This window comes from Diadema antillarum, unplaced genomic scaffold, assembly GCF_040938485.1.
Source record: "Diadema antillarum isolate AM-2024a unplaced genomic scaffold, OU_Dant_1.0 scf00000028, whole genome shotgun sequence".
Classification (NCBI taxonomy): domain Eukaryota; kingdom Metazoa; phylum Echinodermata; class Echinoidea; order Diadematoida; family Diadematidae; genus Diadema; species Diadema antillarum.
Genome location: NW_027270917.1, coordinates 1,387,780 through 1,410,797, shown reverse-complemented (window position 1 = coordinate 1,410,797; position 23,018 = coordinate 1,387,780). Strand labels below are relative to the sequence as shown.

General features: G+C 40.7%; 1 protein-coding gene across 1 annotated transcript; it reads right to left on the bottom strand.

Moving 5' to 3' along the window:
* Positions 1–509: 509 nt before the first annotated feature.
* On the bottom strand, positions 510–18,112 carry LOC139735695 (transport and Golgi organization protein 6 homolog). The gene is made up of 14 exons (XM_071646445.1): positions 18,000–18,112; positions 14,150–14,839; positions 13,175–13,429; positions 11,975–12,084; positions 11,041–11,212; positions 9,742–9,922; positions 8,929–9,111; positions 8,143–8,266; positions 7,496–7,651; positions 5,787–6,005; positions 4,239–5,340; positions 2,723–2,874; positions 1,542–1,655; positions 510–921 (listed from the first exon to the last, which is right to left on the bottom strand). Exons 1-14 carry the CDS (start codon positions 18,097–18,099, stop codon positions 742–744), a joined length of 3,738 nt encoding a protein of 1,245 aa, XP_071502546.1. The 5' UTR covers positions 18,100–18,112; the 3' UTR covers positions 510–741.
* Positions 18,113–23,018: the final 4,906 nt, after the last annotated feature.

Here is a 23,018-nt window from a genome sequence, read left to right as displayed (position 1 = left end):
CGAGGAATTTTTGCGTGCACTTTAATTTCGCGAGCACCAAGATTCGCGAAATTAAAATGCACGCAAAAGTCCTTGTTTACACTATATGCATTGAACGCCAGTGGCACTTCGCGAAAATTTCATGCCACGAAAAAGGCTGTCGGCTCCAATTCGCGAAAAATTCATGCCGCGAATACATCATGTTTTACAGTAAATTTTGTCTTCTCAACTCTACTTCTTTGTGTAAATCAAGGCTTTAACCATCTCTCAAGTCATCAGAGAAAGAAGAATTTGATTCCATTGTAGACATGATCTTTTAAGTAAAGCACAAACTTGTTACAGCAACTGTAACATGCATATTGCTTTTTAAAAATGTGTAATCGGCAAAATCATTCATAAGATTTGACGCATTTCATATTTGATAAAAGTGGGAAGCAAACAAATCAAAACACATCTCAAGATTATAATCATATTTGAGCAACCCACAGTAGATGCATGTCCATTGTGAGTCACATTTGGAATTTTCAAGGGTGGGGCATCATCACCATGGCAACACAGCTTGGGCTCTTTGAGATGTCTTCATGGATGCAGGATGGTGATCTTCTTCTCCAGAGTCTGCTTGGGAAACAAATAGTCCCTCATGATGAGGTCCAGTTCCTCCAGAGCCAGCTACGTGTGGAGAAGGAAAACCTTGTTATCTGTTGTTATCAAGGGTGGGGCATCATCACCATGGCAACACATCTTGGGCTCTTTGAGATGTCTTCATGGATGCAGGATGGTGATCTTCTTCTCCAGAGTCTGCTTGGGAAACAAATAGTTCCTCATGATGAGGTCCAGTTCCTCCAGAGCCAGCTGCGTGTGAAGGAGGAGAACCTCGTCGGTCGTCGTCCCTCTTGCTTGCTTCAGGCATCGGTAGACATCACGCAGCACCGCGTCAAGGACCTGACATACGAGAAAGAAGTGGCTGGGATCAGCAAAATCTGTAACTCACTCAATGGGAACAATTAACGTCATGGTTCAGAATGAGTGGGCCCACAGTACATCATACTACATTATAAATACATGTCATTGACGGTTAGTTTAGTTTAGTAGAATCACTTGAAACACTTTTCAAGTAAACCTTTTCAGTTGTTAGCATATACTGTATCCACTGAAATTTTTTATTTTCACAAGTCAGGTGCTATTCGCAAAATTAAAGACACATGAAAATATTGACTCTGATCCCGATGTGGATGTGACATAAGCATGTACATTTCTCCGTTCAGTACAGGACTCCACAGTTGCGAATTTATCCACTCGCAAAATCATCGGGAGTTCCCGATCCGCAAAAATTTAGAATTGCGAAATATGACGTATACAGTACTTTGCCTGTAGTAGTCATTGATAAGACTACTACAATAGCTCACATGCACCCATGGCTCAGGTGAAGCACGACATACATGCCAAAAGAGTTTGTTCCTAACCTTATAAAACAAAAGCAGTATGTGTTAAAATATGAAATATGCTAATTTGATACTGAATTCCGTCTCCAACAACTTTTGATAAAAATGGTGATGGCTTACCTGAATGGCATCTTTTCCAAGGCCCCTCAGGAGTAGAGTCAACACTTGAACAGCTGACCTTTTGACCTCCAGCTCAGGGTCAGTCTTGATCAATGAGGTCACACAGTCCATGATCTGCTCATTGAAGATAGAGAAGAGTTTGAAAGCCACATTTGTAACAAAAACGTTAAATAGTAGCAGCACTGATAAACGAGGGTGTGAAATCAGTGTGACAGTTTAATTTTTTTTAAACCAATTTCTGACAGCTACAAAATGAATTGGTAGAGATTTGTCAAAACTTTGGGGAGCATCACAGAACCCTGACTGAAAAACAAGTAAATCTCTGCGGCGGACGCGGACGTGGCGCAATGAGGCCAACTCCATAGAATCCTCTGAACTCTGTTTGGGGATACAATAACTACTTGTTACCTGACGCTGCATGTGCACTAACTCTATGAATTTGGAATATGCTTAGAAAATGGTTCATAACATTTTTCAGTTACAGCAAGATGTAACATGCATCAAAGATCTTTCCAATTTGAAATCACTGACTTCCTGTGACATATAACTACTTATCACCTTTGTCTTCTGAATTTTATATTTTTGCCAAAATAGGCATAAGAGCTGAAACTTCCTGATCATCTTCTAATCACCATAGTAAAATCAAATTTCACTGTCAATTCCCCAAATGTGTTGTTCAGACCTTTATGATGCAGACTTTTTGAGGTACATGTTCTAATAGTGGACTGTGATTTGTAGACATCTTTTAAACAACTGTCATGCTCCCAACTTCCATGCATGCTCAGTCCAAAAATCCAGAATGTGTCCATGGGAAATTTCACATTCATTTTTGTTCCAAGAGGGATGATGTTAATTGAGCATAAGAATCAATGCTTTATTGGGGCAGAACCAGGATATAGTGATGTTGAAACCATCAGCTGAGAATTGAAATGGGTTCAGAACATCACAGTGAACAGTGAGATAATCAGATAACAACCCTCGGGCACCACTAGAAAATGAGAACAGTATCCACATCCACAAGCTTCTTATCATGCATGGCCAGTACCAGTAACACAGATGTGCCCCATTGTATTTACGTAATGCATAATAACAGGATATGTTTTTATGCATTCCCCATCATGCAAAACATATTTCCTCCCCTGGAACCCTGCCCCTTGCCTGCAAATTCTTTGCCCGCTCACCTCGTGCATGACAGCACCAAGAGAGAACCTCAACAGCTGGCACAGCTCCCCCAGCTGTGCCACGGAGCTGGCCCTGACGACACCGTCCCCGTGCCTGGCTCCACCCAGGAAGGTGTTCAGCAGGAGGTCTCGGTAGTGTGGCGCCAGCTCACCTGTCATTGGACAACAACCATGTATATAAATCATCATCCAGTTTTGATCCGGGTTTGTCCCCGATAATGGGGACAGCCAAATTTACCGCACTCTAACAGCAACCGCTCTCGCACCTTCTCATCACCTCGTCTGATTTCGGGCATCCTCCTTTTTTAAAGCCATTATTCCTAGGCTCCCCCCCCCCCCCCCCCCCCCCACCCATCCATTTCTTCTACATTTCCTTTGGTCATCCTTGATTCCCTGGCTCAATCACTTTAAAACAATGTGGGATGTCAGTTTCCTACAGAGATGCACACTATGGCCAGAAGTCATAAAAAAGCAGTTTGAATTCAGTCCATGGATTGTGCAAATTTCAGCTGCATAAAATTTGCATGACATTTACATTATATGCTAACAGTCATCCAATAATGATCATGCAGTGACATGTGCTTGTGAAGGGTAAGCCCATTTTGTGCCTGCTATAGTCCATGCATATATGCTATCAGTTTGATTTAAACCACCTTTGTGCATTCTGGCCTTTATGTTTACATGCACTCGAGACACTCTGAATAAAGGGTTATCCCTTCGTGTGTGCTTTGAGTGCTACTTGGCACAGAAAACCCCATGGCCTTCTACAAACTGTCCAGATACAGTCCCTGGCACAGGAGACGTTAGGTGCCATTCTACATCAGTGAAGTTCAAGTTGGCTGAAGCGTACAGAGTAAATCAAACAGACATATAGCAAAGGTTTCATCAAAACCTGACCTAACACACTAAAGTAATTGAATACTACAATTTCAGGTATGTTCATGAAACAGTGATATTACTAGCAACAACGTGTGCAAATCAAATTACGTGATGATGTCATGGCCCATGAGCATAAGCAACCTCATTCTTTTAACTACAGTTCTTTACTGCATTTCACTGCCTGTTGATCTCAACAATGTAAGTTTTGTAAGGCACTTATAAGCATTCAACAGAAAACTTGTATGAGTAGTATCTTTTGTTATGTTATATTCATGGCTATGGACTATTGTCTGGTATCATCATTTCTTAATGAAATATCCGACAAAAAAATAATAATTGACACAATAACATTTATCCACTAAAAGTGACTGTCCATCTCAAAATCCACTAAGGGTGACTGTGCATCTCAAAAAAAAAAGTTGTTGCAGAGTTTGGTTGGTTTTACATTAGGTTTAAAAAGAGCATATAGGGCTAACAAGGTTGATTTGGGGTTTGGGATGTTTTCCTAAATACCCTACTTAGTGTAAGCAGTGCTTGAACAATTTTTGTGGCACACTTTTTTTTTTAAACCTGTCCTAAATTGGTTGGCAACGTCACAAATATTCTGCACTGTACATTTATAATGTATTGTGCTTACCAAGTTGTCTCGTAGCCTTCACCAAAGCTTCACCAAGCTTCAGCGTCTTCTCCACACATCTCTCACGGACTGCTTCCGACTTTCCAGTTCCCCCGTCCGCGTAATTTGCCATGAAGGTCTCACAGAGGTGAGCCACGACTCGATCGGGGTGAGTGCCGGCTAGCGCCACTAGACCGTTGATGGAGGGGAGGTAGATGTAGGTGTCATCATCGGCAAGATTTTCTTCGAAGACTTTCAGCAGAGTTTCGCTCTTCTCCATGGCCTGCGGATCTCTGTCTTGCACTAGTCTACCAAAGGCTATCAGGGCGTGGCCTCGTACAGGCAAGAGAGGGTCAAAGAGGTCCCTGAAGGCATCCTCAAATGCCTCACTGGAGGTTTCTCCCACCTTGTCTCCACTTTCTACCATTTCAGAAGTACCTATCTTGGTTTTATAAACTGGAGTCCCTTCGGGTTCAGAATTATCTGTGCTGGTGCTTTTTGCAGCAGTCCTATCATTTACTATCACTGTTTTCCTTTCTGTTCTGATTTGGTCTTCACTTTTACTGACGGTTGTCCATTCACTCTGTCCCACATCCTGAGGGTTTACGTCAACTTGTGATGAGGGAGCTTGTTCTCCATCATCTGTGATCTCCCTCTCTTGATGTTTCTCCCCATCATGAGCGACTGTTTCACTCCTCTCACTAGCAATAGACTGATGAGAACATGAGGTCCTGCTGAGTTTGGATGATTCCCTTGCTGTAGCCTCCGTCTTCACCTGATTGTTTCTTTTATCTGCTTTGACACCTTCTACTGTTCCCTTGGTAACTACAATCTGGGATGCTGTCTCAAGACCTTTGGCAGTCCCCGTTCCTGTAGCATCTGAACTGGGCATTCTGTCCGCACCGCCCGAGGTCTGTGACACCTTAGTTTGTGATACGGCCTCTGTCATGCCCCTTGCTGCTTGATGCACCGACGTGGATGATACCGCACCGCGGGTTGCTATGGCGATGGCAAGATCTTCCGCCAGCTTCCGAATGGGCTCCACAGAGTGAAGCTTCTGTATGGTCTTTAGGAGAGGGATGAGGTTCTGCAGAATCTGCTGCTCTGCTTCATCCAGCTTGTTCTGAGATGGAGTGAATTACCCAAGAAAGACTGATATGATCACCACCCCATATTCCTAATGTAACATACAATGCTGATAAATTGAGCAACAAATTTTGAATTTCAGATATAGGTTTCCTTATCTCATTAGTATTCATGCTCATATTAGTGCAAATGACAACTGGAAGTACTTGCTGACTAATGATTACAGGTGGATGGAAGATTTCTTTAATGAAATTGAAATCAATAAAGTAGCCCAATAGGGAGAAGTAAAAACTAAAGACTACGCACATGTAATAGTTGCAGATACTCCCTTTGACAAAATGCATATATTGGTTGAGGAGATGGTATCTCCCATAAAGAAGGGCTCACCTGCATGGGTGCATACCAGCCAAATACAGAAACAAAGGATACAGAGAGACAGCAAAACATAAATGAGGCGCAAGCGAAGCCCCACTTTGTACCCACCTTGGGTTGTCCCGACACCAGAGCTGAGAGCAGGGAGATGGCCAGGGTGAGGGTCTCTGTCTCCAGCACCCCTGGGAGGTGCGGCTTCGCACCCCTCCTCTTCCCTAGCCGGTCCACGCACCTCTGGACAGCCGCCCTGCAGAACTCCAGCATGTAGCGGGTCTGCTTGAGGAGGTCTGGACCGAAGCACTCACACAGCTGTCCCAGCACTGCCAGCACCTGTAGAGTAATGGCAGAGTTTGTATCCTATTAACCTATTAGTAACTGAACTGCCTGAAACCATCCGTCTTATTACTCCCTAAAACACCTGAAACCGCTAGTCTGCTTCTTTGTAGTTTTATGCTTTATCATTTTTATTGTTTTCATATAGAATATATAATCTCGTAATTTGAAAGAGGTTACAGTTCAACAAAAGAATGTCAGAATTACTTCTGTGACACACTATTCTTTTGGTAAAGTCTTAACAGGCTTTCAAGTAAACATAACTCATAACAGACAAAAAAAACATGCAGTGAGCTATTTTACATAATTTAGAAAATTTTCAAAATGAGAGTCATATTGCTGTACCTTCCAGGGAACAATAGGCAGGGCTCGACACTAACGGTGGCCCGGTGGCCCAGGGCCACCAAAAATGAAAGTCGGGCCACTAAATTTCAAAAAAGGGCAAATTTGGTGGCCCGCCTCGGGCCACCAAAATTTTTTGAAAAGTACGTCAATAAATTCGTAACTTTTTGCGCCGGAAATTAGCAGTTAAATTTGTTTAAAGGATGGATGAAAAGGACTGAATGAGTGCCTGAGAGTGAGTGTTGCAAGTTTGTTGAAGTTTATTTATGAGTAGATATGTCCAACTTCTAATTCTTACAATCATAAAGTTAAATATTTGACTCATAAAAAAAAGGACTTTTAATGGTTTTTTTTATTTTTTTTATTTTTTTTTTTTGGGGGGGACACCAAATTTTTCTCTCGGGCCACCAAAAATTTGAAATTTAGGATTTTGGTGGCCCCATCGGGCCACCAAACAAAAAAGTTAGTGTCGAGCCATGCAATAGGCCATTACAAACAGAATCTTCAGTTGCTAAAGGGTTAAGCAACATGACCAAATAGCATGGAATATCAGTGTGTACATTGGTCACTGCTAGCCAATTAGGCAATGGCAGCAGATTTTTATATTCATTTTCATCTACATTAATTTGCATCTCAATTTAGCTCTATTTTTTATTTACAACAAACATGCTTGACCACTTCCCTTCTGCAGTCATCTGTTGAAACTCTCAAGGTTTATTTACCTTATCTTCAATAAGCACAATGAAAATTACTGTTCTAATATCACTATAAAATCCGTTCTTGTACTGTGTACTGTGCACCAGCAAATTCATACAAAGACCTGAATAAATATTTTTGCATGTTCTTAAATTCACAAATACTATCTGATTCAAAGAATTCACAAGAAATAAAAACTTTTCGAAACATATGGCTTATAATGTATAAGCTGTTATTTTTGTGCACAGACATTTTCGCAATGAGATCATTTTTGTAAAATATCGTTTCGTGAATGGACACCAAGGATATCACAAGCATACTATAAACTTGGCGACATTTTCATGTGTTGTTACATTCGCTGTCTAACAGTGGTTGGCAGAATTCGTGAAAATTAAACCCTAACAAAAATAACGGCTTAAACAGTACAGTGGAGTGTAACCATGACTTACCCTGAGTGCATGCTGTACTCTCAGGATTCCAGCTGTGTGGGAAGATGGCTCCAGACCGAGCAGGGCAGAGCTCCTCCCGTTGCCATAGGAACCAGTTTGGCTCTTCTCATCTGGCTCTGTCTCCACATCCAATGATGATGTCACTGATGTCATTTCCTGCAGTAAATAATGAGAAGTCATTGTACCCGACAATTTGCTTTGTTGTGAAGGCGTCAGCAAAAGTAACTGCTGCTGATCCTTGGTAAAATTCCAATATGACAAGAAATATCTTCCAGAAAGCTCTGGACACAAACAATATGTAATCTCATACCACTACGTAAAACCATCCTCTTCATTTATAATAGTAAAATCTGTTTTCCTTTGCATGTCCATTATGACCATTCCCATGTTTAAATAAATATACTTCCAAAATTAAAGACACTGCAAACTACTTTACTTCCCTAAGTAAACTACAATTCAGTATCATATTTGTATTCAATGACTATGAATGAATCATATGCCTTGCAAAAAAAAAAAAAACACAAAACAAAACGAAAACAAAAAATCCTAAGGGGATAACAGGGGTATAATCTAATTTCTTTTTGTTTGAATCTATCTCACATAATGTTGTTCCTAGATCATCTAATTATTTGCCTCAGTTATCTCACATTGAGTACTGCGATGAAGAAGTCAGCGGAGAGTTGCTCCTGGCCTACTATGAGGAGCAGGTCTGTGCAGCAGCTGGCCACGTGCTCATGGCCCATCAGTCTCTGGGTGAACAAGTCCTCCAGGCTGGAACGAGAGAAGTAGAAATAAGCATCAAAGTAAAGTGATTCTCTTTTCGTCAGCAGCATCAATCATCAGGTTAGGAGGCAGCAGTGATATTTAAGGAAGTATGTTTGAAGAGAAAAGAAAACAACAACAACAACAACAAACTATCAACGGAGTTCAGATTTCAGGTCGTTGCTTTAGACTAGCGCCCTCACAGGATACATAATGTACAGGGATACATTCCACCGGTCTCTTATGGTCCTGCATTTCTCTGTAGGGTGTTTTCTCTCAGAGGTCACATGAGGGCGGTAGGTGATGAAATAAAGGTTTAACTCAATGCTAATTTCTGTATTAATTCCTCAAGTAAACAAGATGAAACCTCTGCAATTATGTTGGGATACTCTCCTCCATAATGATTATCAATTTTAGGAAAGGGATTAATTTTGTGGAGTGTTTTGGGCAAAAATTTCAACAGTTTTTGCAAGATTTCAGTAAACTAAAAAAGAAGAGAACCATCTGTCTGTCTTGATACAAACAGACATTTCCGTACATATCCTTGCAAACTATCCAGGTAGGGTAAGGATGGACAACTGTACATATTAGGACCAGCAAGTGTACACATCAAGTTTGTCTGGAAAAACACCAATCTACTGGATAGGCGATGGTATGGTGCCAATCCTCACCTAGCATCCCCTTGGTAAACGATGGTTGCACCACCACTGGATCCAGGAGTGAAGGTGACCCTGTCATGGGTGGTATGGAATGCAGGGTTCTCCTTCACGCCAGAGATGTGCTGCAGGGATTCAAGAGAGATGCGATGGTCTGATGTGATGAGGAAACTGCGCAAGATGTCCTCCACAGGAATCCTATCACATAGTCATACAAATGGGGGAAAAGACACATTGAATGACGTAGATATTATCATTTATGCTTTATAGTAATTATATCTTTATTCAGGGTATGCACACGCTTGTTCCCTCCCTTTTGAAGCACCCTCCTAGATCTGCAGACTGCCAAATTCTCAAGGCTGACACCCCCCCCCCCCCCCACACCCTTAGGTAAGCTGTCATCACAGTACCTCACAGGACATATTTCTTCTTGTCTTCAAAATAACATATATCAAAACCCACAAGAAACTGAACAAAAAAATAGATCTCGTAACATTAATTTCTTCCAAGTCCACAGAGAAAGAGTGAACAACAATAACAACAACCCTGCCCCCTTATTTTGAGAAACCTCTACGTGAAAAGTCATATACATTCCCTTTCTTAAAATTTTTGAGCTGGATTTCATTGATTGTGCAAAAAGTATCACTTTAATGAAGATCTAGGGAGCATGCATGTGGTCCCTCCAACCCCCCCCCCCCCCCCAATATTTCATATGACGTCTTCCTTCATACATTTGTTAAACACCATAAAAAATGTTTCAAATGTCCTGGTTTGTAAGACGATACAAACTACTTTATAAGCTTCTGTCATGCTCTCTCTATGTCTCACCTGAGGTTGCAGACCCCTCCCTTACTGAAGCAGTAGAGAGCAAACAGTGGCTCCACGACAGGGGCTAAGCACTGCATCAGCCTGGGGCTGGGCTCACCAAGGCCGGCGACAAACACCCGATGGATGGCTTGGATACACATGGCCAACTCGAGCTCACTGGTTACAGTGTAATTGCTACTGCCTGTGAGAGAGATAAACATATCAAGTTGATCTAAAATCAGGAGAGGATTTCCACCTGAGGAGGTTACACAAGTGTGAGCATGATATGGCAAAGCCCACATACACATTTCAGAAATTCATCTGTTACACCCGTTTCTTGCTTACACACTAGATCAGCAGAACAACAATACCCCCATCCTCAAAAGAATAGAAAAATTAATTGTTGCATATTTGTGATTATGTTCACTTTCAGTTAATATACACACAACAGCATGACAGAGTAGAGTGGCAATAGAAGGGAATAAACAGATAGATAGAGAAGATCTATTAAGAAATTAACACACTATACATAAAATCCTTTCCCATATCCAGAAGTTGCTACATTTCTATGATACGCATCTGTCATACTGAACATTTTCAAAACTCATATTTTCCTCCTACATAGTGGTCCATTGGGGAGAATTAAATGCAAAAAGTGATTCAAACTCCTTCTTCAATATAAGTCCCTTCATGTTTTGTCTCTTTCACAGCTAAAATCCTTCACTTGGCTTAATCCTGCCTGTTAAAGGTTACAATCTGTGTCTCTTCTTACTGCTCTCAATGAGGCAAAAGTTGCACATAAGCACTCATTTCAGCATGATAGAAAGGTTTACTATATTTGATCATTTATTTTCTGCATCTTTTTTTCACACAAGAAAATAGCAGGAAGCTAATTGAGCAAAGTTATCGAGTAATATCTAAACAGCGAAAATACATGGAAACAGCTTTATGGTTAGCTTAAGTGTAAAACACTCTTTTTCTTAATAATACAGAATGATTATGAGTGGGTGTCTTTTATGCATTATATGAAAATAAAATTTCATGTACCTTTGTTCACACGACAAATTAAACAAATCTAAGTGGAATAGAAATGCAAGAGACCATTTTCACGAGCAGATGTTTAACAAAGTTAATGGCCTCAAATATACACATTATATGATACAATTAAAAATAGTCCAGTCACCACTCACCAAGCAGATTAAAAGTGAGGAATGTTCATGATGTAATTATGATATGGTGGTGGCTTCTTATAACATATTTAAAAAGAAAATATGATATTGTATTTTCTCTTTGTAATTTCTGGGCTATGGAGCAACTTACCCTCATGGACAGAGCCCTTGGTTGCACCAAGCAATGGTTGGAGGAGAGGATTGAGGAGGTACTTTTGGGTGAGAGCTGACTCCATGGTCACCATGGCAACAACACACCTGCTGATGACCCTTGCGATCTGTTTCATCGAGAGGTCATCACCTTTGTGAAGAATTTCCAGAATCTAAGAAATGAAAAGAAAACAAACAACAAAAAAGCAGTCAGAAAGAACACTGTGCAATGTTTGTAGCCTTCATTTACAGTCTTTCTCAGAAATCAAGCAGCTATGTAGATGGTGCCATCATTTTAAAGTTCAAGGCACTTTGTGGGCAATTTGGTGTGTTGTTTATCTCTATGTCATATCACCGCAGTATCCAGAAAGCCGGGTATGATGATATACAAATAATACACAGGACAAAGTGGATCGGTGAGAATTGAATGGGTGAGTTTAACTTTGGAATTGTTTAAATCCATGAGTGCAAGTGGGTTTTAGACTGTTTCCAAAGTAAAATAAGAACATTCATTACTCATTGATCCACAAAATAGGACTGTGAATCATCAATTCATTTTATAAAATACACCTGCAAATTCATAACATTCAACTTTTTCCCCATCATAATGTATGATGGGGAAAAAGTTGAATGTTATGAATTTGCAGGTGTATTTACATCCGGTACAATTACATTACTATACAAGGCTTGAGCCATGCGTTCAGATTTTACTGGACACATGGCTCAGTGTGGATCAGTAAAATTCAATGCATGATAATTGACCAATCAGATTGCAGATATTCTAAATCCCATTTTCTGAAGTGGGATAAGTGCAGAGTTGAAACTGTGTCATTAAGAGACACAGGAATGAAAACACACTTTGTAAGTTTGCAATCTTTTGGAAAGGAAAACAACAAAACTGGCCTGTCTTGTCATACCAACTGTCATCTTCATACCTGGCACGACAGCTTCTGATGATATACATCACTCGATACACTGGGTGAGGGGCAGTTCGTAAGTAGGTGTGCTATGGCATCACACCTGGACCAGTCTGGGGAACAATTTTCTGTAGGGAATATTGGAAGAATACCACTGTGAACAACAACCTTTAGACATCTATCCAAAATCTTCAACTGTATATCATCTGGTCCATTCAAAATCTAAACAAGGAAAAGTAGAAATTACGCGGTGCGTAATATATGTCCCCGCCGGAAGTAGCATTTTGTAGCAAAATGTACAATATAGGTCAAAAAATCAAGGTCAAAGGTCAAAGAAGTCAAAGGTCAAAATTCTGTGTAGAAGTTTTGAAGCCCTCACCTAGTGCCATCATATAAAGCAAACGGAATCGAAATCGGGTTAGAAATGGCGAAGGAGTAGCATTTTGTAGCAAAATGTACAATACAGGTCAAAAATCAAGGTCAAAGGTCAAAGAAGTCAAAGGTCAAAATTCTGTGTAGAAGTTTTGAAGCCCTCACCTAGTGCCATCACATAAAGCAAACGGAATCGAAATCGGGTTAGAAATGGCGAAGGAGTAGCATTTTGTAGCAAAATGTACAATATAGGTCAAAGGTCAAGGTCAAAGGTCACGACTGAAATTCTGTGTAGAAGTTTCAAAGCTCCCATGTAGTGCTATCATATAAAGCAAACAGAATCAAAATTGGCTCATAAATGACAGAGAAGTAGCAAATTGAAGATTTTGATCACACACGGACGCACACACGGACGGACACACGGACACACGGACGGACGGACACACGGACGGACACACGGACACACACACGTACAGAGCCCGTTTCATAGTCCCCTGCTCGAACTCGTTCGGCGGGGACAACAAGCAGAGTAATGTAAGTCCTATATGTACTCTAGGCATAAATATTGATACATTCCTTTTGTATCTAATTCAAATCCAAAAAGAAAATGGGATTGAATGTCCCACATGCTTTGTGATAATCCCGACTTGGTGTAAGAAACTTTTCAAAAGTCAATTGCACCTGTACACAGACATTGGCCTCAATGTCTGTGGAGAACTCTTAAACACCAATACCAGGGTTAACCCGTTGAAGACTAGCTCTGAGTATACTCAGGTAGGTGTCTATGGGAATTGCATACTGTTGCAAAATCAGCTCGTCCTCAATGGGTTAAGAGTCAGCACCCACCTCCCAAGTCCATGACCCCCTGGAGGAAGTGAGCCACACCCTTAGGGGCCATGATCCTCTCAACGAGAAGTCTGCCGCACAGCTTCCTCAGCCACTGGGGAGGTTTAGGGAGTGGATTGCTGCTGCTACTGCTCCTGCTCCCACTCCCTCCTCCCTGCAGCATCAGGAGCTCCTTCATCACCGACGGCTGGTAGAGGCGCTGCACCAGGTGCTCCAGCTCTCGTCTGGCCAAGTCGATCTCATCCGACGACAATGCTGCGCAAAAAAACAAATACACCTTAAAAGGTGAGAGCAGCAAAAGGCAAAAGGCTTATAGTATTCGAACAAAATCACCACCTCTCTGGTTCTTGTAGGATATCATAACACTCAGTATCCTAAGTAATACTATTCACTAACTCCATCTTAAACATAAACTGATGCACATTAGATGGTGGTAGATGACTTTACCATATTGTATTCTTGTAAAAGTGGCAGAAGAAAACTTTGTAAAATTCAGATCACCCTTGAGACTGAGAACAAGGAAAATACAACAAATTTGAGGCATATATTCATTTGCTGTATTTACAGTACACACCTAAACTACCAGTTGGCACTGATAAGAAGTTTTCAGGTATTTCACTTTCCTTCAAGTGATTTACATACTTTGCAGGAACAGTAAGCAGTGTGTTATTCTCAGAGGTAACAATGTTTAGTCTGCCAGGCAATCATCTTCATCTGACATATTACTACCCAACTGGTGACCTCCGGCTGTCTTGAGGAGGCAAACCATTGCTGGAAAAATGTGGCATAACAATAATAAAGTCATCTGTCGAGCACAGAAACTATGTCTATATATTCTACCGCACTGCAAGAACAAGATTAATAATTTCATGGAAATAACATTAATGAAATTAATTTGTAATCTAAGAATGCAGCAAAAACAGTCAATGACAGAAGGTTAAAGAAATAATCTTTTTTTCTTTTTTAGAAACCTACCCTTGTTTTCATTCATAGTGGGACTGACTATGGTACCATCTGGCTTCCTTATCTTGATCGTCCTCTGGATGTCTTCTGAGCAGGCAAGTTGCATCACCATTGCCAGCACATCGTTCAGGTGTTTGGACAGGAGAAAGCCACCAAGCACTGGCTGCTGGATGCAGACCAGGACAGTTCTGAACACCCGCATCAGGCGTCGCTGGCGCTCCTTGAAAGGGATTGGCTTCCCCAAAGTCAGCACGGCAGCCCCCATGTCTGACCTGACGCTGAGTGGGAGCCCCACCCCCGGGAGAAGAGCCGGGCATACGCCCAGAGAGATGATGAACTGAGCGAGTGATGACAGGAGTTTCTGTTGTGTGAAGCTGAGGGCATCAGGGGAGGCGGCTGGTGCCCTATTTGGGGTCATCGTCGCCTTGTCACTTGTCCTATCCCTAACCTCCCCCTCGTGCAGGGTCACTCTGTGATGCAGACAGCGAGATAGACTTTCCAGCAGTGTTAGGCAATGCTCAACGTAAGTCCATTTCTGGTCAGCACTAGCGGAAAGGGAAGATTCCAGGCTGGACTGCTCTTTTCCAAAAACAAATGTTGGCTGTCTGAAGACTCCATCATCCTTCAGAGCTTGGTGTAGTGCCTCCATTGAGGCAAGAAGAGATTTCTCAAACCAGTCAACATTGTTGCCATCCTTTGAACCTGAAAAAAAAGGAACAACTGTAATTCATTATAACAGAAGAAAATGTTTAGTATATGGACACCTTATTAAAAAAACAAATCTGTGAGTGTATCAAATCTTGAAGCCAGTGTTGTTGACTACCGTACACCAGCATAATGGTAGAGAATGTCTTTACGGTTCACTAATGCCAGACAGGTGACAGCAAAACACACAACGTGCACTGGGCAATATCCACAGAATTTCATCAATCATTCACTTTCATGTCCATGTGGGCACCTAAGAAAAGACCTGTAATCAAGTGGAATGTGGAAAATGGGACCTCTGTCTTTCATTACAAAATGTCTAGACCTATCTCATTTTTTCATTTGTCTTTACAAGACACATATATGCAAAATCATTGAACTTGAATTGTGCCAACACCATCCAAAATTTGAACGCGGGCTACATGTTGAAACCTATGCTTTTGCGCGCGGTCAAATTTTGGCGTGGGAGGTTGAACCTTGGTTGGGGTTTTTTACTTTCTTTGCCAATGAATTGAAATTACCATAATTGTGTCAACAATGGATACTTGTTGGAAAAGAGTTACATGAAAATGTCTGAATAGGCTGGGTAACTTTACAAGCTGATCAAATTCAGAGGATTCAACTGAGTGGATGCTGATGAGAAAGGGTGGCATGTGAATGTATGATACAGTTACTTTCTTTGTAAGTGCCTGGGCATATTAACAAAAAGTTTAGTACTCAGTAAAAAAACACACTCAAGGACTTCATGGAGGAGACAGCTTACACTATGACCAGTAAATTAGATATCATGTTAGAACATCACTCACAACCGGTACTGAATACATGAGAATAGTCGGCTCATTCTCTGATGACCATAACACGCCCATGCCATACACTTATCAATAACACTTTTTGTCGAAGTCTTTAGTCTTTATTCTTTAGTCTCTACTCTAGTCTTGGTCCAGGGGTGAATCCAGGATTTTTTCAAGGGGGGGGGGGGGGGGGGGGGGGGGAGGGGGGGGGGTCGTAATCACAATTTTTGGACCTTTACCTTTGCGAGGGAATGGAGCGACCGAGCTGGGGGGGGGGGGAGGGTTCCCCCCTCCCACAGTAGGGAGTTTTTGAAGTTTATATCTTAAAATTGGGCCATTTGGTGCATGCAAAAGTGACTTTTTTGGCATACTTAGAAAAACCCATTTATGTTAAAATTTGTGGTAAAACCTTGTTGGTCACTTACAAGTTCATGAATCGGTAAGTGGAAAACTGTATTTAAAAAAAAGTTGTTGAGTCGGTACAACCTTCCTAGAATACAATTTGCTGGAACATCACCTGGTCATTTTTTTTTTCCTGTTGTAAGTAGGGTAAAAACCCCGCTCGAAAAACAATAATGTCTTTTACAAAAGGTGGACCTTTTGTCTTTGAAAATTTACGACCCTCACGACCCCCCCCCCCCCCCCCCACCCCCCTTTCATAGATCTACACCCATGTGGTCTCAGTCCGGGAAACCCGCTCATGAGGACCGCCCCCGCGTACGAGGATGGTCCCTCCTCATGAGGACCTCCCCCCGCCTCATGAGGCCCCCCGGGGAACGCCTCATGAGGCCCCCCATTCACTTCTTATTCATCTCACATCTGACGTATAAATTGTCGCAACTTTGCACGGTGATTTTTTGTTACACACACATGTCCACTATCCATGATGAAAAGAAGAAAAAATCCTGTCTGTTTTTTTTTCAAAAATCGAGTTTTAATCAACCGATGCAGAGCGCCCATCAAAACACGGGCGCCAGCGCGTTCGCACAATGCAAGACTGCCGCACCTAGCGGCCTCATCCGACTAAATATTTTCGATGCTTTTTTCTGCGGCTCTCACCTCTCCGCGCACGAATCAGCCTCGTGAAGCTGAAGTCTGACATCTTTTTACACAAATTCGTAACGAGAAAAATTAAATCAGTACTAACCTGATCTTGTCCATATATTCCAAATTACTATTCCACACTGATAGAGTAGGTGGGTAGATGACATACTCCAGTTTGTTAGCAAAATAATCACTTTGTAGGTATGACGAGTTCACTTTCTTCGTCAATTCCGCCCACGATTCCGCCGTGTGGGCGCTTTTTCTGGAATCATCCCGCGACGCGACGTACGTCGCATCACATCACGCATCCAGCACATACCAGACTGGTATGTGCTGGATGCGTGATGTGATGCGACGTACGTCGCGTCGCGGGATGATTCCAGAGAAAGCGCCCAAACGGTAAGCGGGCGGCGGAATCGTGGGCGGAATTGACGAAGAAAATGAACTCGTCATACCTACAAAGTGATTATTTTGCTAACAAACTGGAGTATGTCATCTACCCACCTACTCTATCAGTGTGGAATAGTAATTTGGAATATATGGACAAGATCAGGTTAGTACTGATTTAATTTTTCTCGTTACGAATTTGTGTAAAAAGATGTCAGACTTCAGCTTCACGAGGCTGATTCGTGCGCGGAGAGGTGAGAGCCGCAGAAAAAAGCATCGAAAATATTTAGTCGGATGAGATATGAGGCCGCTAGGTGCGGCAGTCTTGCATTGTGCGAACGCGCTGGCGCCCGTGTTTTGATGGGCGCTCTGCATCGGTTGATTAAAACTCGATTTTTTCTTCTTTTCATCATGGATAGTGGACATGTGTGTGCAACAAAAAATCACCGTGCAAAGTTGCGACAATTTATACGTCAGATGTGAGATGAATAAGAAGTGAATGGGGGGCCTCATGAGGCGTTCCCCGGGGGGCCTCATGAGGCGGGGGGAGGTCCTCATGAGGAGGGACCATCCTCGTACGCGGGGGCGGTCCTCATGAGCGGGTTTCCCGGACTGGTCTAGACCATTTTCATCAGTCTGTGCCATGCCGTTGATTCAGATGACTCATTTGTTCAGTAATTTATATCTTTGATTTTTCTTTTCTTGCCTTATTATCACACTGTGACTGTTTATCAATCAGTTTCCTTAGTAGGCTAATTGTAGGCACTAATATGTCAGATAATCTAAAAATGAATAGAAGTACAACCATCATTTTGAATACGTGGGACTGTTCAACTGTCGGTGGTGTTTACAGACCGGGCAGTATATATCTAGCCTCTCCTGACCGTACGTGAAAGATGGATTTTTTTTTCACAGTATCTTAGACGGAAACATACCTGGAAAAGTCGAACATGGGGATGTTAAAAGCTGAATTCCGTGAAATATCGCTTCCAAGTCATCATAGGCACCTTCAGTGTACATCGCTTGATTCGCCATCCTTCAGTCGGCGGCACTAATGTTACAGCGGTTCGATCGCGCCGCCGCGCCTCGCCGCGCCCCGCCGCCGCGCCGGGCCGGCCGGGTGCAAAACCTCTTCGGCTCAATGAGGGTCGTACACTTCACCTGCCAGAGTCGAGCGCGAGTCAGCTCTCTCCGCACACGCATGTCCACCAAGGCATCCATCGTAATGTCCATTAATGACGGCAGTGATCTAGACTGTCCTTTCCTATAGACAATGTGCAAAGTTAATTGTTTTACCTGAGGTACAAAGATGCACGCAAGTGTAGAAAACAATATTAGTTTCTCTGCGTAGGCCAATAAATGCCCTTCTGCAGATCTACAGGAATTGTTCTGGCATCCTGATTATGCCGAACTATTCCTTCGTCATCTTTTAGGATGTTACCTAGAGCCTCTGTACTGACGACCGTGAATGCATGTATGGTGAAGACGACAGTTCTTCTTGAACTCTTCAGGTGATAGAGAAGTTATTCTAAGTCTCTCACAATCATTGAATGTTTCTTTTCCCTGCAAAAGGGTGTGCAAGAAGAACGAGCGGCCGTGATGCATTGCCTGCATGACCAGTCTGCGTGTAATCCTATGGGCCCTAAGTACTTACATGGGCGAAGCTTTCCTAAATATTTTCCTAAAATTCTTTCCTAAATGCATTCTAGAGTACCAAATTCTTCCTAAGTCAGAAATTTGCATAGTTATCACCCTCATTTGCATACTCCCCGCCCCTTTCCTAAGTTTCTTCCTAAGTCTAGGAAAAAACTTCTAAAGGAACAGACTTAGGAAGAAAATTAGGAAGATTTCCAGAATACAAAGGAAAAAATCCTGACTTGGGAAGAAATTTCTTCCTATAAAGGAAGGATTTCAGAATACCACCCTTAGGCTTTAGGGTATGAAATCCAAATGTAGGCCTACGTGTGGATTGAGAGAATGCAGGAATATTGTAGACCGCATCAGTGAAAGTTTAAATTAATCGGACAATCCTTTCAAAAATTGGGGATTTCTACATTTGTTCAGCCATAGCTGGATGAGAAGATTACTGCAGCTTGTGACGTCATGTATGAAGAACGATGCAAAGACTGACCATAAAGAAAATTCAATAAAGCCAGAGAGCAATCATTCTCATTTTAAAGCCCTATAGCACAATGAAAGAGCGCTTGACAATACCTCTTTCAGGAATCTGGGGGAATGATATCACGCTTAACATACAGTGCACTCCCGTTACAGCGAACACGGTTATAACGAAATTCCGGTCACAATGAAGTTAAAATTCATACCGAAGCATTATCCGCTCTTTGTTTTTTATTATTTATTCGTTCGATTATAACGAAATTTCGATATAACGAATGAAAACAACCGGTCCCAAGGACTTCGTTATAACGGGAGGCCACTGTAATATGTAACAAGTTGAGGGAATGTGTAGGCCCTACTTTTCATAAAAAGTTTTGTTAAATTTTCGTTAAATTTTCTTTATATCAAGAAATATGCAACGTATAGTAAAAACTATTCAATAGTAATAAAGCACCAGGTTTAGAAGACTTTAGCCCTAATGTCATTAATTGTATCATTGATGAAATCAGTGAACCACTTTGTAATTCTTAATTTGTCCGTGAATAATGGTGTTTTTTCCCGAGAAACTAAAAATTGCCAGAGTCACCCCGATCTTTAAAAAGGGTGACGAAAGCGAAGAAAGTAATTACCGCCCCATTTCGGTTCCTTCATTTTTGTCTATATAAGATACTTGAAAGGATTACGCGGCCTATTCATAAAAAGGTGATAACATTTGAAGAGTTTGTTCGCAAAGTCCATTTTTGAAGATTTTGAAGTATACGCTCTCTGTCATGAAGTACAAAATAATACCTTTTAAATGATATATTGGTCACTACATATAGAGGTACATTTTTGAAGTTATGGTCAAAAGAAGCAAACATTTTCTTGTTAAATTTTCTTATTATTCTTTTTACTTCCCTTGATCTTTAATCGCAAATTATATCTCCATTTGGCAAATATGAACTTATCAGTTTTTACTAACAAACTCTTCATTTCTAGATAAGAATGGTATTTTTGATAGGAATCAGTTTGGATTTTATAATAAGTACTCAACCTCGATGGCCTCTGTGAAATAAGATTGCAGATACATTTAAAGAGAACTCCTTTATGATTTCATTTTCATATATTTATCAAATAAGGGTTTTGATACTAATCACAGTATTATTTATCAATATTTAGACACTTTTGTATTCGTGGAATTGCTTTTGATTCCATGGTTCATTAGTTATCTTTCAAATCGCTTTCCATGTACTAAATTAAAATTATCTGTTTCAAGTTTAATCCCGTGGTTCTCTTCGGGGCTCCTTGCTTCATTTTATACAACGACATTGAGAATAAAATCTTCTATATGCTTTCTTTTTTTCTCTATGGAGACGATACTAATCGCAGGTAGATTCCACGATTTTTAAAGTAGCAACTTGAAATTAATTTGAATTGTGTAAGAATGCCTATAGTTGAGTACACTAAGTTCCTTGGGATTTATGTAGACTCAAATTTAAGTTGGAAGTATTACATAAGAGAGAGAAGTTGAGAAAAGGTATCAAAAAGCATTACATGGTATTAATTTTAGAATCCGGCACATTTTGTATGAAAATAATGTCTTGCAAATGTTGTATTGTACACTCATCCTCCCTTGTTTCTTTTACTGCAATTTGATATTTGCAAACGTCGGCTTGTCTACATTCTGCAAGTCATAGAACAATGTCATACCACTCCCCATTATGATGTTCGTTTCACTGGACCAAAAAACTGTAGAACTCACTACCACTGCATGTTACCAGTGTCTCATCTATGAATGTATTTAAAAGTAGATTTAAGAAATACCTGTTATCAATGTACTGTTAAAAGTAAGATCTTCAAGAATTGTTGATCCGGGAAAGATAAACAAACATACATGCACACTTTTTTTGTTTAATCTTTTGGGGAAGTTTTCGAACAAGTACCTTGTTATTGTTAATTTTTTCTTCTTTTTCAATAATATTCATCTTTTGTGTGTGTGTGGGTGTGTGTGTTAGTAATTCTTGTATCAATTTTATTCACACTGTTAGCAGGGCATCCCATGGTAACAAATTTCCTGTTTGTGTTAACTTCTCGGGACATGTCCTCCTTATCAGATCACTGCATAGCTGTCACGTTCCATGTAGGCCTCAATGCATCCCTGTATTTGCGATCTTACTGGAATAAATGCATCTGAATTTATCTAAATTCAAACCGTCCCTCATACGTGACGTCACAAACTGTAGTAGTCTTCTTATTCAGCCATGCGTGCACCGAAACTTTAAAGATTCATAACTTTTGTACAGATTGTCAGATTTTCCCCGAGTCCAAGAGCATTAGGTCAAAAAAGGCTTAAACCTGGATATTTTTGGTAACAAGCTGATTTTCTCAGGATAGGTTCAGAAAAATGTCTAGAATAACATACTAAAAGTCCTCATAAATCCTCTTTGAGCGTTTTCCGCAATCCAAGATGGAGTCCAAAATGGCCGCCATTTCCAGAAATTCTTATAACTTTTCAACCACAGAACCAAAGTACAAAATTTAAATGTCTAAACATTACGTTTTAAAGTATGAAGAATTCAATTAAATGCATATCAAGAGATTTTAACGCACGCAAGTACGGTAATCCAAGATGGCGTCCAAAATGGCCGCCATATTTTGAAATTCTTATAACTTTCCAGCCAAGTAACCCAAATACAAAATCTAAATTTCTAAATGTATGTTTTGAAGGATGAAGTACTCAATAAATACATATTAAGAGATGTTGACGGACACAAGTACCGTAATCCAAGATGGCATCCAAAATGGCCACCATTTCTTTTTCAAATAGGCAACCCAATACAAACTTTAAGTGTCTATGTTTCGAAACAGAAAGAACTCAATGAAATACATATCAAGATAATATGTAAATTATGTAAATAAATGTCAGTATACTGTAGTTTATAAGAAACCTTTTATTCAAAAATAGTTCTTATGAGTAAAGGACTGTATACAAATAAAACATTTTGGATGTTCAACTCAAGGAGTGGGTCATTGTTACGAGAAAAACATTTCACCATCAGATTTGTTGCTAAACAGAGAGAATACTAGATCTTTTTACCACATGGTCTATTTTCTTCACCTCAATCACTTGAAATGAAAATTTAGTACTAGCCCTTTTTTATTACCAACGCATTTGGTGTCTACCATGACAGTGCATGAGAAGAGTTCCATTTGAAACTGTCAATTATCACTCAAGAAGTAACAACAATTCTTTCTCATGTCTGTGCTACATAAATGTTGACAATTAGTGTCTCCATGTGCGACAAAATAATGTGTAATTCATCACATGACAGTGAATCTCTTTGCTGCAGTATATTGCTTCGCCTTAAAACAAAGTGTCTAAATCATCTTATTCATTTCGTGTAGATTAGGTAAAATTACATTATAGATAGAAGTCAGAGAATGTGGCACTCATAGTCATTGGTACGTAGAGGAGAAATACTCCTCTCCCACACGAGGGGTCTTTTTTTTCACTCGAAAGTGAAACATCCAGAGCAAACGTTTGGTAAGATATTGAATTGTTTCCATCAAAGAGTACGAAATATAAAAGTAGTATTCAGGGAAATGGGCAATATATGGTAGGGGGTGGAAGGGGGATCCCCTCCCCTCAACATGAGGGAGATTTTGCATTTTCAGACTTGATATTCAGACATCTGACGCACCCTATTGGTGAAATATTAAATTTTTGTTTTGATAAAAAAGGAACAAAAAGTTATGTTTTCATGGAAAGTGAAAGATCTAGTGCACACTTTTTGATGACATATTCGGAAATTTGTTAATCTCAAATGTGTACAAAGTCTGTGGAAAGGGATCGAGCG